This window comes from Scyliorhinus torazame, chromosome 11 (genome assembly GCF_047496885.1).
Source record: "Scyliorhinus torazame isolate Kashiwa2021f chromosome 11, sScyTor2.1, whole genome shotgun sequence".
NCBI classification, from domain to species: domain Eukaryota; kingdom Metazoa; phylum Chordata; class Chondrichthyes; order Carcharhiniformes; family Scyliorhinidae; genus Scyliorhinus; species Scyliorhinus torazame.
The window spans coordinates 62,533,384-62,551,917 of record NC_092717.1 but is presented as its reverse complement, the minus strand read 5'-3'; the positions used below and the strand labels follow the sequence as shown (position 1 = coordinate 62,551,917).

The 18,534-nt window shown below is 47.5% G+C and overlaps 1 protein-coding gene across 4 annotated transcripts in view; it reads right to left on the bottom strand.

Annotated features, from left to right (window-relative positions):
- Positions 1 to 18,534, bottom strand: part of itprid1 (ITPR interacting domain containing 1) — a 302,950-nt gene that overhangs the window by 99,531 nt on the left and 184,885 nt on the right. For all 4 annotated transcript variants that reach the window (XM_072467364.1, XM_072467365.1, XM_072467366.1 and 1 more), the window contains one exon: positions 12,272 to 12,747. In XM_072467364.1, coding sequence (XP_072323465.1) covers positions 12,272 to 12,747 — 476 coding nt within the window. The remainder of the gene's footprint in view (positions 1 to 12,271; positions 12,748 to 18,534) is intronic.

Sequence of the window (18,534 nt, the reverse complement as noted above, 5' to 3'; positions counted from 1 at the left end):
ATATATTGAACATAATAACAAAACAGCACCAAATTAATGTAGCATGTTTTTTATTGAAATACTCAGGACATCCCGCATTGACTCTGATGCAGCTGAGGGGAGCCGGTGGCATCGTGGTATTTACGAGAAACCCAGGGTAATGCTCTGGGGACCTGGGTTCAAATCCCACCACTGCAGATGGTGAAATTTGAACTCAATAAAAATCTGGAATGAAAAGTCTAATGATGACCATGAAACCATTGTCGATTGTCATAAAAACCCATCTGGTTCACGAATGTCCTTTAGGGAAGGAAATCTGCCATCCTTACCTGGTCTGGCCTGCATGTGACTCCAGACCCACAGCAATTAAGGATGGGTAATAAATGCTGGCCCAGCCTGCGATGCCCATGCCCCATGAACGAAAAAAAAAGATGAGCCATGAGACAAGACATCAAGAGGAAAGTTTTCCTTCTTATCCTGACCTCCTGTCCTGGCGGCACGGTCGCACAGTGGAGTGGCTTCACAGCTCCAGGGTCCAGGTTCGATTCCAGCTTGTGTCACTGTCTGCACGTTCTCCTGTGTCTGCGCGGGTTTCCTCCGGGTGCTCCGGTTTCCTCCCACAAGTCCCAAAAGATGTGCTGTTAGGTAATTTGGACATTCTAAATTCTCCCGCTGTGTACCCGAACAGGCGTCGGACTGTGGCGACTAGGGGCTTTTCACAGTAACTTCATTGCAGTGTTAATGTAAGCTCACTTTCGACAATAAGGGTTGTTATTATTACCATCTACATTCCTAAAGAAACACATTTAAACACAAATTAACTGATTATTTGTTAATTTATACTTTGTCGGATCACACTGTGCACAACCTGGCAGCAGTGCCTATCTCCTAAACAAAGACTAGTGTTTTGAATGTTAATAATTAGTTGCAAAACACTGTGGACATCCTGAGAATGTGCAACGAAAAGAACACATAATGGCCTGAATTTTCCTCCATTACCCCTTTCCCAATTATTCTTAGGAAATCCATGGGATCAAGGATAACTTGTTTCTACTCTGGGTCAATGGGTTCTGAAATGGATTATCTTGTTAACAGCACACCAATTTTAAACCTGCTTTACAGCTAGTGAAGCAGAATCGACTACAGCACTAAGCTGCCATCTGGGACAAAAATTCCTTTAAACCCGTTGTCACACAATTACATAGAATTTTACAACACCAGGTTAAAGTCCAACAGGTTTGTTTCGATGTCACTAGCTTTCGGAGCGCTGCTCCTTCCTCAGGTGAATGAAGAGGTCTGTTCCAGAAACACATATATAGACAAATTCAAAGATGCCAAACAATGCTTGGAATGCGAGCATTAGCAGGTGATTAAATCTTTACAGATCCAGAGATGGGGTAACCCCAGGTTAAAGAGGTGTGAATTGTACCAAGCCAGGACAGTTGGTAGGATTTCGCAGGCCAGATGGTGGGGGATGAATATAATGCGACATGAATCCCAGGTCCCGGTTGAGGCCGCACTCATGTGTGCGGAACTTGGCTATAAGTTTCTGCTCGGCGATTCTGCGTTGTCGCGGGTCCTGAAGGCCGCCTTGGAGAACGCTTACCCGGAGATCAGAGGCTGAATGCCCTTGACTGCTGAAGTGTTCCCCGACTGGAAGGGAACATTCCTGCCTGGTGATTGTTGCGCGATGTCCGTTCATTCGTTGTCGCAGCGTCTGCATGGTCTCGCCAATGTACCACGCTTCGGGACATCCTTTCCTGCAGCGTATGAGGTAGACAACGTTGGCCGAGTCGCACGAGTATGTACCGCGTACCTGGTGGGTGGTGTTCTCACGTGTAATAGTGGTATCCATGTCGATGATCCAGCACGTCTTGCAGAGATTGCCATGACAGGGTTGTGTGGTGTCGTGGTCACTGTTCTGAAGACTGGGTAGTTTGCTGCAAACAATGGTTCGTTTGAGGTTGCGCGGTTGTTTGAAGGCAAGTAGTGGGGGTGTGGGGATGACGTTGGCAAGATGTTCATCGTCATCAATGACGTGTTGAAGGCTGTGAAGAAGATTATGTAGTTTCTCCGCTCCGGGGAAGTACTGGACGACGAAGGGTATTCTGTCGGTTGTGTCCCATGTTTGTCTTCTGAGGAGGTCGGTCCGGTTTTTCGCTGTGGCGCGTTGGAACTGTCGATCGATGAGTCGAGTGCCATATCCCGTTCGTACGAGGGCATCTTTCAACGTCTGTAGATGTCTGTTACGCTCCTCCTCGTCTGAGCAGATCCTGTGTATACGGAGCGCTTGTCCATAGGGGATGGCTTCTTTAATGTGTTTAGGGTGGAAGCTGGAGAAGTGGAGCATCATGAGGTTATCCGTAGGTTTGCGGTAAAGCGAAGTGCTGAGGTGACCGTCCTTGATGGAGACGAGTGTGTCCAAGAATGCAACTGATTTTGGAGAGTAGTCCATGGTGAGTCTGATGGTTGGATGGAACTTATTAATGTCATCGTGTAGTCGTTTCAGTGATTCTTCGCCATGGGTCCAAAGGAAAAAAATGTCATCGATGTATCTGGTGTATAACATCGGTTGAAGGTCCTGTGCGGTGAGTAGGTCCTGTTCAAACTTGTGCATGAAGATGTTGGCATATTGGGGTGCGAATTTGGTCCCCATGGCTGTTCCGTGCATCTGGATGAAGAACTTGTTGTCGAAGGTGAAGACGTTGTGATCCAGAATGAAGCGGATGAGTTGCAGAATTGCGTCTGGAGATTGGCAGTTGTCGGTGTTGAGTACTGAGGCTGTTGCAGCAATGCCGTCGTCATGGGGGATGCTGGTGTAGAGTGCCGAGACGTCCATTGTGACGAGGAATGTTCCTGGTTCAACTGGTCCATGGGTGCTGAGTTTCTGTAGGAAGTCCGTCGTGTCGCGACAGAAGCTGGGTGTACCTTGTACGATGGGTTTCAAGATGCCCTCGATGTAGCCAGAGAGGTTCTCACACAGGGTCCCATTGCCTGAAACGATAGGGCGGCCTGGTGTGTTGGCCTTATGTATTTTCGGGAGGCAGTAGAGATCTCCAATGCGGGGAGTATGTGGGATGAGAGCACGTAGGGTGCTCTGAAGATCTGGATCCAAGGTCTTGATCAGTCTGTTAAGTTGGCGGATGTGTTCCTTGGTCGGATCTGCGGGTAACTGTCTGTAGTGTTCTTGGTTGTTCAGTTGTCGGTATACTTCTTTGCAGTAGTCCGTTCTGTTCAGTATGACAGTGGCCCCTCCACTGTCATACTGAACACTTTCAACCAGATGAAATCGAAGTCCTCAGCAGAGGGCTCAATTTCTGCACCACCACCAAAATGGACCCCATCAGTCTCGCGGCAGACACGGAGGAATTCATTAGGCGAATGAGGCTCCGGGAATTCTTCCACAGACCCCAAGAGGCCAACAGCGAACCCAAGCAGACTACCAATGAACATGAACAGCAGACCGAGAGATCTGCGGTGCAGCAACCGAAGAGGAAAGAGTCGAATTGGACCCCTCCGGAAGGCCGCTGCCTTAGACTCGACATGTATGCTCAAGCCGTCAGGAGTCGCGTCAATGCCAGATTCATCAGTCGCATTCACAAGACAGCCCCGAACGTCACCCAAGCACAACGCAATGCCATCCACGCTCTCAAGACCAACCGCAGCATCGTCATCAAACCAGCAGACAAAGGAGGGGCCACGGTCATACTGAACAGAACGGACTACTGCAAAGAAGTATACCGACAACTGAACAACCAAGAACACTACAGACAGTTACCCGCAGATCCGACCAAGGAACACATCTGTCAACTTAACAGACTGATCAAGACCTTGGATCCAGATCTTCAGAGCACCCTACGTGCTCTCATCCCACGTACTCCCCGCATTGGAGATCTCTACTGCCTCCCGAAAATACATAAGGCCAACACACCAGGCCGCCCTATCGTTTCAGGCAATGGGACCCTGTGTGAGAACCTCTCTGGCTACATCGAGGGCATCTTGAAACCCATCGTACAAGGTACACCCAGCTTCTGTCGCGACACGACGGACTTCCTACAGAAACTCAGCACCCATGGACCAGTTGAACCAGGAACATTCCTCGTCACAATGGACGTCTCGGCACTCTACACCAGCATCCCCCATGACGACGGCATTGCTGCAACAGCCTCAGTACTCAACACCGACAACTGCCAATCTCCAGGCGCAATTCTGCAACTCATCCGCTTCATTCTGGATCACAACGTCTTCACCTTCGACAACAAGTTCTTCATCCAGACGCACGGAACAGCCATGGGGACCAAACTCGCACCCCAATACGCCAACACCTTCATGCACAAGTTTGAACAGGACCTACTCACCGCACAGGACCTTCAACCGATGTTATACACCAGATACATCGATGACATTTTTTTCCTTTGGACCCATGGCGAAGAATCACTGAAACGACTACACGATGACATTAATAAGTTCCATCCAACCATCAGACTCACCATGGACTACTCTCCAAAATCAGTTGCATTCTTGGACACACTCGTCTCCATCAAGGACGGTTACCTCAGCACTTCGCTTTACCGCAAACCTACGGATAACCTCATGATGCTCCACTTCTCCAGCTTCCACCCTAAACACATTAAAGAAGCCATCCCCTATGGACAAGCGCTCCGTATACACAGGATCTGCTCAGACGAGGAGGAGCGTAACAGACTTCTACAGACGTTGAAAGTTGCACTCGTACGAACGGGATATGGCACTCGACTCATCGATCGACAGTTCCAACGCGCCACAGCGAAAAACCGGACCGACCTCCTCAGAAGACAAACATGGGACACAACCGACAGAATACCCTTCGTCGTCCAGTACTTCCCCGGAGCGGAGAAACTACGTCATCTTCTTCACAGCCTTCAACACGTCATTGATGACGATGAACATCTTGCCAAGGTCATCCCCACACCCCCACTACTTGCCTTCAAACAACCGCGCAACCTCAAACGAACCATTGTTTGCAGCAAACTACCCAGTCTTCAGAACAGTGACCACGACACCACACAACCCTGTCATGGCAATCTCTGCAAGACGTGCTGGATCATCGACATGGATACCACTATTACACGTGAGAACACCACCCACCAGGTACGCGGTACATACTCGTGCGACTCGGCCAACGTTGTCTACCTCATACGCTGCAGGAAAGGATGTCCCGAAGCGTGGTACATTGGCGAGACCATGCAGACGCTGCGACAACGAATGAACGGACATCGCGCAACAATCACCAGGCAGGAATGTTCCCTTCCAGTCGGGGAACACTTCAGCAGTCAAGGGCATTCAGCCTCTGATCTCCGGGTAAGCGTTCTCCAAGGCGGCCTTCAGGACCCGCGACAACGCAGAATCGCCGAGCAGAAACTTATAGCCAAGTTCCGCACACATGAGTGCGGCCTCAACCGGGACCTGGGATTCATGTCGCATTATATTCATCCCCCACCATCTGGCCTGCGAAATCCTACCAACTGTCCTGGCTTGGTACAATTCACACCTCTTTAACCTGGGGTTACCCCATCTCTGGATCTGTAAAGATTTAATCACCTGCTAATGCTCGCATTCCAAGCATTGTTTGGCATCTTTGAATTTGTCTATATATGTGTTTCTGGAACAGACCTCTTCATTCACCTGAGGAAGGAGCAGCGCTCCGAAAGCTAGTGACATTGAAACAAACCTGTTGGACTTTAACCTGGTGTTGTAAGACTTCGTACTGTGCTCACCCCAGTCCAACGCCGGCATCTCCACATCATAGAATTTTATATTTACATTTTGCATTTCTGACCATCGCACGTTCCAACATGCTTTACAGCTAGCAAAGAAACATAGAAAAATAAATACCGAAACACATTATCTGGTCCACCTGACCTATGTTCCACACATGCCTTCACTTCACTTAATTTCAAGCTGTCAGCATATCCTTCCATTTTACCCCCTCATGTACATATCTAGCTTCATATTAAAAAGCATCTATGCTATGTGCTTCTCTCATTTCTTGTGGAGTGAGTTCCACGTTTTCATCACTCTCTGAGTAAAGATTCTCCTGAATTCATTTGTGATTATCTTATATTTATGGCCTAATCGGGGGGGGGGGGGGGCGCATGGTGACACAGTGGTTATCACTGCTGCCTGACAGCACCAGGGACCTGGGTTCAATTCCAGCCTCGGGTGGCTGTCTGTGTGGAGTTTGCACATTCTCCCCGTGTCTGCGTGGGTTTCCTCCGGGTGGTCCGGTTTCATCTCACTGTCCAAAGGTATGCAGGTTAGGTGGATTGGCCATGACCAATTACCCCTTAGTGTACACTAGGTTAGATGGGATTACCGGGTTACGCCGATAGGGTGGGAGGCATGGGCTTAGGTAGTGTGCTCTTCCCACATTCAATGGGCCGAATGGCCTGCTTCTGCACTGTTGGGGTTCTATACTTTTACATTAATCTACAAATGAAACAACTTCTCTTTGTCTAACCGATAAAACACATTCCTATTTTGAAGGAAATCAGGTCACCTCTCAGCCTTTTTTCTAAGGAGCCCCAGTCTCTTCAGTCTCTCTCAATAGCTGCATCCTTCTGGGTACAGATTGTCTTTGCTAATCATTTATTTACTCTTTCTCCTGACCTCATTTATAAAAAAGTATACTTTCACATGATGTGGACATCGCTGGCAAACCCAGCATTTATTGCACATCCCTAATTGCCCATCAGAATGTGCTGATGAGCTGTCTTCTTGAACTGCTGCAGTACATGAGGTGTAGGTACACCTACAGTGCTATTAGAGAGGAAGTTCCAGAATTTTGACCCAGTGACAGTGTCGGAACGGTGATATATTTCCAAATCAGGATGATGAGTGGCTAAAAGGGGATTTTGCAAGTGGCGGTGTTCCCATATATCTGCTGCCTTGTCATTCTAGAGGGTAGTGGTTGTGGGTTTGAAAGGTGCTGCCTCAGGAACCTCGGTGAGTTGAGGGAGAAGTGGTAGATGGGGTACCAACCAAGCAGTTTGCCCTGGATGGTGTCCATCGTTTTGAGTGCTGCTGGAGCTGCACTCATCCAGGAAAATAGAAACTGTTCCATCTCACTTGAGCCTTGTAAATGGTGATCAAGCTTTGGGAAGTCAGGAGGCGAGTTACTCACCACAGAATTTTCAGCCCCTGGCCTACTTGTGTAGCCACAGCATTACTATGGCTGGTTTCAGGTGAATGGTAACCTGCAGGAGATTGATGGAGGGTGATTCTGTATTCCCTGCTGATGCCCTGAGACAAGTCTTGTTAGATGGTATAGAACAGAGACCCTAGAACATTACAGAGCAGTACAGGCCCTTCGTCTCTCGATGTTGCGCCGACCTGTGAAACCACTCTAAAGCCAATCTACACTATTCCCTTATCGTCCATATGTCTATCCAATGACCATTTGAATGCCCTTAGTGTTGGCGAGTCCAAGCAGGGCATTCCACGCCCTTACTACTCTCTGAGTAAAGAACCTACCTCTGACATCTGTCTTATTCTATCTCCCCTCAATTTAAAGCTATGTCCCAACGTGCTAGACATCACCATCTGAGGAAAAAGGCTCTCACTGTCCACCCTATCTAATCCTCTGATCATCTTGTATGCCTCAATTAAGTCACCTCTTAACCTTGTTCTCTCTAATGAAAACAGCCTCATGTCCCTCAGCCTTTCCTCATAAGATCTTCCCTCCATACCAGGCAACATTCTGGTAAATCTCCTCTGCACCCTTTCCAATGCTTCCACATCCTTCCTATAATGTGGCGACCAGAATTGCACGCAATACTCCAAATGCGGCCGCACCAGAGTTTTGTACAACTGCAACATGACCTCATGGTTCCGAAACTCAATCAATCCCTCTACCAATAAAAGCTAACACACCGTACGCCTTCTTAACAACCCTCTCAACCTGGGTGGCAACTTTCAGGGATCTATGTACATGGACACCGAGATCTCTCTGCTCATCCACACTGCCAAGAATCTTACCATTCGCCCAGTACTCTGTCTTCCTGTTATTCCTCCAAAAATGAATCACCTCACATTTTTCTGCATTAAACTCCATTTGCCACCTCTCAGCCCAGCGCTGCAGCTTATCTATGTCCCTCTGTAACTTGTAACATCCTTCCGCACTGTCCACAACTCCACCGACTTTAGTGTCATCAGCAAATTTACTCACCCATCCTTCTACGTCCTCCTCCTGGTCATTTATAAAAATGACAAACAGCAGTGGCCCCAAAACAGATCCTTGTGGTACACCACTAGTAACTGGACTCCAGTCTCAACATTTCCCATCAACCACCACCCTTTGTCTTCTTTCAGCTAGCCAATTTCTGACCCAAACTGCAAAATCACCCTGAATCCCATGCCTCCGTTTTTTTTGTAGTAGCCTACCATGGGGAACCTTTTCAAACGCTTTACTGAAATCCATATACACCCAATCAACTGCTTTACCCTCATCCATCTGTTTGGTCACCTTCTCAAAGAACTCAATCAGGTTTGTGAGGCACGACCTACCCTTCACAAAACCATGTTGACTATCTCTAATCAAATTATTCCTTTCCAGGTGATTATACATCCTATCTCTTATAAACCTTTGCAAGATTTTGCCCACAACAGAAGTAAGACACACTGGTCTATAGTTACCTGGGTTGTCTCTACTCCCCTTCTTGAACAAGGGGATAACATTTGCTATCCTCCAGTCTTCTGGCACTATTCCTGTAGACAAAGATGACTTAAAGATCAAAGCCAAAGGCTCAGTAATCTCCTCCCTAGCTTCCCAGAGAATCCTAGGATAAATCCCATCCGGCCCAGGGGACTTATCTATTTTCACACTTTCCAGAATTGCTAACACCGCCTCCTTATGAACCTCAAGCCTTTCTAGTCTTGTAGCCTGAATCTCAGTATTCTCCTCGACAACATTGTCCTTTTCCTGTGTGAATACTGACAAATAATATTCATTCAGCACCTCTCCTATCTCCTCGGACTCCAAGCACAACTTCCCACTACTGTCCTTGACTGGCCCTACACTTACCCTAGTCATTTGATTATTCCTGACGTATCTATAGAAAGCTTTAGGGTTATCCTTGTTCCTACCTGCCAAAGACTTCTCATGTCCCCTCCTGGCTCTTCTTAGCTCTCTCTTTAGGTCCTTCCGAGCTAATTTGTAACTCTTGAGCACCCTAACTGAACCTTCATGTCTCATCTTTACATGAGCCTCCTTCTTCCTCTTGACAAGTGTTTTGACTGCTTTAGTTAACCACGGTTCCCTTGCTCGACCACTTCCTCCCTGCCTGACAGGTACATACTTATCAAGGACATGCAGTAGCTGTTCCTTGAACAAGCTCCACATTTCCATTGTGCCCATCCCCTGCAGTTTTCCTCTCCATCCGGTGCATCCTAAGTCTTGCCTCATCGCATCATAATTGCCTTTCCCCCAGATATAACTCTTGCCCTGCGGTATATACCTATCCCTTTCCATCACTAAAGTAAACATAATCGAATTGTGGTCACTATCACCAAAGTGCTGACCTACCTCCATATCTAACACCTGTCCTGGTTCATTACCCAGTACCAAATCCAAAATGGCCTCGCCTCTCGTTGGCCTATCTACATACTGTGTCAGGAAACCCTCCTGCACACATTGGACAAAAACGGACCCATCTAAAGTACTCGAACTATAGTGTTTTCCAGTCAATATTTGGAAAGTTAAAGTCCTGCATAACAACTACCCTGTTGCTTTCGCTCCTCTCCAGAATCATCTTTGCAATCCTTTCCTCTACATCTCGGGAACTTTTCGGAGGCCTATAGAAAGCCCCTTGTCATTGAAAATGGGGATATTTGTGGAGTTTCGGCCCAGTAGCACAGTGGTTAGCACTCCAGGGTCCCAGGTTCGATTCTTGGCTTGGATCACAATCTGTGCAGAGTCTGCATGTTTGCCCATGTCTGCGTGGGTTTCCTCCAGGTACTCCGTTTTCCCCCCACAGTCCAAAGATGTGTAGGCTGGATGGATTGGCCATGCTAAATTGCCTTTACATAGAACATAGAACATAGAACAGTACAGCACAGTACAAGCCCTTCAGCCCACGACGTTGTGCCGATCGTTTATCCTAATCTAAGATCAACCTCACCTATACCCCTTCAATTTACTGCTGTCCATGTGCCTGTCTAAGAGTCGCTTAAATGCCCCTAACGACTCTGACTCCACCACCTCTGCTGGCAGTGCATTCCACGCACCCACCACTCTCTGTGTAAAAAACCTTCCTCAATCACCTTAAAATTATGTTCCCTCGTGACAGCCATTTCCGCCCTGGGGAAAAGTCTCTGGCTATCCACTCTATCCATGCCTCTCATCACCTTGTACACCTCTATCAAGTCACCTCTCTTCCTTCTTCGCTCCAGTGAGAAAAGCCCGAGTTCCCTCAACCTTTCTTCATAAGACATGCCCTCCAGTCCAGGCAGCATCCTGGTAAATCTCCTCTGTACCCTTTCCAAAGCATCCACAGCCTTCCTAATGAGGCGACCAGAACTGGACACACTATTCCAAGTGTGGTCTAACTAGAGTTTTATAAAGCTGCAGCAAAACCTCGCGGCTCTTAAACTCAATCTCCCTGTTAATGAAAGCCAATACACCATGCCTTCTTAACAACCCTATCAACCTGGGTGGCAACTTTGAAGGATCCATGTACGTGGACCCCAAGATCCCTCTGTTCCTCCACACTTCCAAGAATCCTGCCTTTAACCCTGTATTCAGCATTCAAATTCCACCTTCCAAAATTAATCACTTCACATTATCAAGGTTGACCTCCATCTGCCACTTCTCAGCCCAGCTCTGAATCCTGTCAATGTCATGTTGTAACCTGCAACAACCCTCAACACTATCTACAACTCCCCCAACCTTCATGTCATCGTCAAACTTACTAACCCACCCTTCTACTTCCTCATCCAAGTCATTTGTAAAAACCACAAAGAGCAGAGGTCCCAGACCAGATCCCTGCGGGGCACCACTGGTCACCGAACTCCAGGCGGAATATTTTCCATCCACTACCACTCGCTGTTTTCTTTCGGCCAGCCAATTCTGTATCCAGACGGCCCGATTTCCCTGTATCCCATGCATCCTAACTTTCTGAATGAGCCTACCATGGAGAACCTTATCAAATGCCTTACTGAAATCCATATACACCACATCCACTGCCCGACCTTCATCAATGTGTCTTGTCACATCCTCAAAGAATCCAATGAGGCTTGTGAGGCATGACCTGCCCCTCACAAGGCCATGCTGACTATCTTTAATCAAACTATGTTTTTCAAAATAATCATAAATCCTATTTCTCAGAATCATTTCCAATATTTTGCTCACCACAGATGTAAGACTGATGGGTCTGTAATTCCCAGGGATTTCCCTATTCCCTTTCTTGAACAGGCAAACAACATTTAGTGTCCAAAAAGGTTAGGTGGAGTTACTGGGTTACGGGGATAGGGTGCAGGTGTCGGCTTAAGTAGGGTGACTCAATGGGTCAAATGGCCTCCTTCTGCACTGTAAATTCTATGATTCAGTTAATTGTTTAATTGACCACCATCAATCAGGACTGCATGAATAATGTATCTGTTGCCCAATGTCATAACTTGCAATGCAAATCTGCAGTATAAACAGCACTTGTCAAAGTGCTGTCGTGGAAACCCAGAACATCAATGTGGATTTCAATGCCAAATGGGCTTCCAGGACATTACAACAGTTCACCAATGTGTTGTCCAACAAATCGGTAGAATTGCTGACGTGCCGCTCTGGATCTGAGTGTCTCATGATTACTCTCCTAGGTCGTCTGCAAACTTCTCAACTGAAGGTTACAAGTGCCGAGAATGACCCCCCTCTAATCCCAGAACAGATTCTTTTTTTTTGCTTAGATCGCACCTTATGATTCTGTGCTGCGGAAGCAATCTCAAAGGAGAACAAGCACAGGCAAAGATACACAGAAGACAGCCACTAAAGGAATGCAGAACGGTGCTTGGATTATTTTTGTACTCTCTCCATTACCTTAGCATTCTTCATATAGCAGGGTCACCAAAGTTGTACACAATATTCTAACTATGGCCTAACAGATGATGTATATATGAAGAGCTTTTCCTCTTTGCTTTGATATTCTATGCCCCCATTTATAAAATCTAAAACCCCAAACATTTTTAAGCTATCTCTACTCGTCCATCAACTTTTGTGTGTTATTTTACTGGCATGTGACTTGAATTCCATTTTCTCAGTTTTGCTTACCTCTTCCATTTCGAAGGAATCTGGTGGCTGATTACTCGTGCAGATTTTCAGTTTCTTTGTTTGGAATGTAATCCGTTGGGATTCCCCATCTCTGCCTTTGGCAACCATTTCCAGAGAGGTACAAACTTGGCCCTCCTTCATATTAAGAGGCATATCAAGAGCTTTTTTCGCAGCCTCATTCTGTGCTGCTGTCAGCGGTGCCAAAACACTGTCCTCAGGAATACACTGGTGAGCACGATGGAAAGCAACTTGTCTATCCCTTCCTGAAACTTTCTCGTTATTTGCTACAAAACTTTGAGAGTCCTTCACGTCCTGAGACAATTTCCTCAGCATTTTTCTACATTTTTCTTTTGTCTCCAAATGCTGTTGCTCCTCAGTGGTGAGACCAGAGGATAGACTTTGGTTGACTATGTCCGTGTACAAGGAAGAGAACATATCATTTGCTTTTTGTAAGGCTTCAAGTTGCTGGAAACGGTCTAAATGGACAAGAGGGGACAAAAGGAGAAAGAGATTCAGTATACAGTGTAAGACAATTAAAAATAGCATGTGGTAACTTGGAAGGACATTGTCACAATCAAATGCAATTTCCTTTAGAACTATCAGATTCATCACAGTCCAAAATATTTCCAGGAAGATTTTTTTCCATCATTCTTTTAAAAAAAAATTTAGAGTACCCAATTAATTTTTTCCAATTACGGGGCAAATTAGCGTAGCCAATCCACCTACTCTGCACATCTTTTGGGTTGTGGGGGCGAAACCCACGCAAACACGGGGAGAATTTGCAAACTCCACACGGACAGTGACCCAGAGCCGGGATCGAACCTGGGGCCTCGGCACCATGAGGCAGCAATGCTAACCACTGTGCCACCGTGCTGCCCCTTTTTTCCCATCATTCTGAGTGAACCTGCATCAACTTGAGCAACAATTGCCCTCAGTAACCCCAACAGGAGGGGAAAAATATCAATTGGGATATCTGGGGGTGGATTCTCCGATCGCCGATGCCAAAATTACGATGCTCCACCCCCTCGAGTACGCCTCACACCATCTGGACGGCCTCAGGATGTCACGTGAGGCCCTCCCCTGATGCTCCGCCCCTGATGGGCTGAGTTCTTGATGGCGTGGAACACTTATGGTATTTCATTTATGTGGATCCCGGGTGGCCGTTGTGGACTATGTCCAGCACCGCCAGAGTCGGGAGGGAGCCGTGCCGCTGGCCGGTGGGGGGAGGGGGGGGGGGGGGGGGGGGGGTGAGAGGGGTTGCTAAGGGGTCATTATTTAGCAGGCCAGGTCCGCGAGCGGCCGGCGCCATGATGCACACCCACGGACCCGGGCATTCTTCAGCCGGTTTTGGCTTGGGAGCCGGAACCTTTACCCGGCGGGGCTGTAAGCTCGCTAACGGTCCTGGAATTGGTGCAGCTGTTCTGCCGTTTTTCTGGCGTAAAACGCCAGTGTTCCCACGCCAGCATCAGCACTTAGTCTGGAAATCGGAGACTCCAGCCCCTATTCTTTTCCAATCTTCCTCTTGTGGGGAATGCAGAACAATGATCAAATTAAATGCCATGTCAGGAAGCACATATTTTTTACATTCGCATCAAAATAAATCAGAAAGTGGGTCGGAAAGTGGAGGTGATGGAGGCATGGTGGCACAATGGTTAGCACTGCTGTCTCACAGCCCCAGGGTACCGGGTTCAATTCCGACCTCAGGTGACTGACTGTGTGGAGTCTGCACTTTCTCCCCATGTCTGCGTGGGTTTTTCCGGGTGCTCCGGTTTTCTCCCACAGTCCAAAGATGGACAGGTTAGGTGGATTGGCCATGATAAATTGACCTTTAGTGTCAAAAAGGTCAGGTGGGGTTTCGGGGATAGGCTGGAGGTGTGGGCTTAAGTAGGGTGCTCTTTCCTGGAGCCGGTGCAGACCTGCTAGTCCGAATGGCTTCCTTCTGCGCTGTAGGGATTCTATAATGATTGCATTGAATGGGAGTGCAGGCTCTAAGGGCCACGTGGCCTATTCCTGCTCTTATTTCTGTTCCCAGCTTCACAGAAATGGTAGTAAAAACAAGCAACTTTCTCTGCCAAAAAAATCATTGAGTCTAGTTTAAACATTTCAAAACTGAGATTGAACATTTTTTGTTGGGTAAGGGTAGGGTATGAAGGGAGATGAAACCAAGTCAGGTATGTTGTGTTATTCACCCTGGGGTAACACGGACTGCAACACAATGCAGTTGACTGATAAAGCACACAGCAAACAAAGGCGTTGGTTTAATAGAGTTTATTGAACTCCAGTAACGAAACACACAGCTGCCTGTGGGTTGACTCTCGACTCCTCTAAGTAAACTAACACTCACTATCTAGACCAGGCTAGCTCTGATCCACGTGCAGAAGGTGTTGAATGATTTATACACCCTGACTGTCACTACAGCTATCACCAGTGGAAAGAGTGCTGATGCCTTGTGTGTTTTATAGTTTTAAACCCCCCCTTGGTGTTCTGACTTGTGATTGGTCGTGTTCTGTTCTGTATATTGATTGACTCATCTGGGTGTCTGTCACTGCCTGCTTTTACCTCATGATGTGCATGGGTGCATATTATGACATCCTCCTTTTTAAAAAAAATTGTTGGCTCATTATATTTACAAAAGGAACTAGGTACAGCAATAGGTTATTGATTGGATAGGTACATGTAAGGTGTCTAGCGTGCAGAAACATAACAGCATATATATAAGGAACTATTTATAAGTCCAGTCATTGAGGCTGTCGACGTATTCTTGTAGACTGCCTGAGAGGTGGAGGCGGGGACGATGGTGCCTTGACAGGTTGGCATGCAGCCAGATTGGTGGCCTCGTGGAGTGAGGTGTCCGTATAAGGCAGAACGACATCTGGAAACGTGAGATCCAGTGGTGGGCAGGCAAGTTTGCGTAGTGCCCTTCTGTTGCGCCTGATGATGGATCCATCAGCCATGTGAACCACAAACGACCTGGGTGCAGAGTGTCGAACCACAACAACAGGAGCTCACCAGCCTCCACCAGACAACTTGATGCGAACAGCATCCTTCGGAGAGAGCACGGACAGATCAGTAGCATGAGCATCATATGTCAGCTTCTGTCGGGTTCTGATCTGCTGCATCTTTTGCAACACTAGAAGGTGATCCAGGTCAGGTACATGAATGGCCGGAACAGTCGTCGGCAGGTCACGATTCATAAGGAGCTGTGCTGGAGACATACCACTGGACAGAGGGGTAGCCCTGTACACCAGAAGAGCAAGATTAAAGTCTGAAGCTGAGTCCGCAGCCTTACAGAGCATCTGTTTCACGACATGGACCCCTTTTTCGACATTCCCATTCGATTGCGGGTAGTGCAGGCTCGATGTGATGTGATGGAAGTGATATTGCTTGGCGAAGGCGGGCCATTCTTGACTATAGAAACAGGGACCGTTGTCGCTCATAACCGTGAGTGGGATGCCATGCCTGGCAAATGCCTCCTTGCAGGCCTTTATGACAGTCCTGGATGTTAAGTCGGACAATTTCACTACCTCGGGATAGCTGGAGAAGTAATCAATTATCAGGATGCAGTCACACCCATTGGCGTGAAAAAGGTCCACTCCAACCTTAGACCACGGAGAGGTCATGACCTCGTGCTGCTGAAGCATTTCTTTGGGCTGAACCGGCTGGAAACGCTGGCAGTTCGCGCAATGTAGGACCATGTTTGATATGTCCTCATTGATGCCGGGCCAATAGACAGCCTGCCGGGCCCTGCGCCTGCACTTCTCAATGCCGAGGTGTCCCTCGTGTATCTGCGTGAGCACCAAGCTCTGGAGGCTGCATGGGATGACGATGTGATCCAATTTCAGGAGGATCCCCTCGACAACAGTGAGGTCATCCTTCACATTATAGTATTGGGGGCATTGCCCTTTCTGCCAGCCATTCGTGAGGTGATGTATGACCCGCTGGAGAAGAGGGCCCTTGGCAGTCTCTTCTCGAGTGATGACGAGTCGTTTGTCGGATGTCAGGAGGGTGCTGGCACACAGTTGCACCTGTGCCTCAATCTCATCTACGAAGCCTACCTGCTCGCATGGCGAGGTGATCGCACGCGACAGGGCATCCGCGATGATTAGCTCCTTTCCGGGCGTGTAAATGAGTTCAAAATCGTACCTGCAGAGATGAAGGAGAATGCGCTGGAGCCTGGGTGTCATGTCATTTATGTCCGTGTGTATAATGTGCACCAGGGGTCGGTGGTTGTCTCTACTGTAAAGGTCGGGAGACCACAGACATAATCGTGGAATTTCATGATGCCAGTGAGAAGGCCCAGGCATTCTTTCTCAGTGGGAGTGGGAGTCATGGCCCTTGACGCGTAGGCCACTGGAGCCCAAGACGAGGTTTTATTTAATTTCAGGCCGTTAGCATGGATGCGTGTGAAGACCTCTTGCAGACACAACGTATGTTCCTCCGGGGTCGTGGACCAGATGATGACGTCGTCGACATAAACCGCACTCCGTCAATGCCCTCTAGCATTTGCTCCATTATTCAATGAAAGATTTCGGAGGCCAAATCAATACCAAACGGCATAAGAACATAAGAACATAAGAATTAGGAACAGGAGTAGGCCATCTGGCCCCTCGAGCCGGCTCCGCCATTTAATGAGATCATGGCTGATCTTTGTGGACTCAGCTCCACTCTCCGGCCCGTACACCATATCCCCGAATCCCTTTATTCTTTAGAAAGGTATCTATCTTTTTCTTAAAAACGTTTAAAGAAGGAGCCTCAACTGCTTCACTGGGCAAGGAATTCCAGAGATTCACAACCCTTTGGGTGAAGAAGTTCCTCCTACACTCTGTCCTAAATCTACTTCCCCTTATTTTGAGGCTATGCCCCCTAGTTCTGCTTTCCCCGACCAGTGGAAACAACCTGCCCGTATCTATCCTATCTATTCCCTTCATAATTTTATATGTTTCAATAAGATCCCCCGCATCCTTCTAAACTCCAATGAGTACAGTCCCAATCTACTCAACCTCTCGTCATAATCTAATCCCCTCAACTCTGGGATCAACCTAGTGAATCTCCTCTGCACTCCCTCCAGTGCCAATATGTCCTTTCTCAGGTAAGGAGACCAAAACTGAACACAATACTCCAGATGCGGCCTCACCAACACCCTATACAATTGCAGCATAACCTCACTAGTCTTGAACTCCATCCCTCTAGCAACGAAAGACAAAACTTGATTAGCCTTCTTAATCACCTGTTGCACCTGCATACCAGCTTTTTGCGACTCGTGCACCAGCACACCCAGGTCTCTCTGCACAGAAGCATGTTTTAACATCTTGCCGTTTAAATAATAATCCATTCTGCTGTTATTCCTCCCAAAATGGATAGCCTCACACTTGGCAACATTGAATTCCATCTGCCAGACCCTAGCCCATTCACCTAACCTATCCAAATCCTTCTGCAGACTTCCGGTATCCTCTGCACTTTTTGCTTTACCACTCATCTTAGTGTCGTCTGCAACTTTGACACATTGCACTTGGTCCCCAACTCCAAATCGTCTCTGTAAATTGTGAACAACTGCGGGCCCAACACTGATCCTTGAGGGACCCCACTAGTTACAGGTTGCCAACCAGAGAAACACCCATTTATCCCCACTCTCTGCTTTCTGTTAGTTAACCAATCCTCTACCCATGCTATCACTTTACCCTCAATGCCATGCATCTTTAGTTTATGCAGCAACCTTTTGTGTGGCACCTTGTCAAAAGCTTTCTGGAAATCCAGATATACCACATCCATTGGCTCCCCGTTATCTACTGCACTGGTAACGTCCTCAAAAAATTCTACCAAATTAGTCAGACACGACCTACCCTTTGTGAACCCATGCTGCGTCTGCCCAATGGGACAATTTCCCTCCAGGTGCCCCGCTATTTCCTCCTTAATGATAGATTCCAGCATTTTCCCTACAACCAAAGTTAAGCTTACTGGCCTATAATTACCCGCTTTCTGCCGACCTCCTTTTTTAAACAGTGGTGTCACTGTTTCCAATCCTCTGGGACCACCCCAGAGTCGAGTGAATTTTGATAAATTATCACTAGTGCGTTTATAATTTCCCTAGCCATCTCTTTTAACACTCTGGGATGCATCCCATCAGGGCCAGGAGACTTGTCTACCTTTAGCCCCATTAGCTTGCCCAATACTGCCTCCTTAGTGATTACAATCATCTTTATTTCCATCAGTCACTGGCATGTTATTTGTGTCCTCCACTGTGAAGACTGACCCAAAAACCCTGT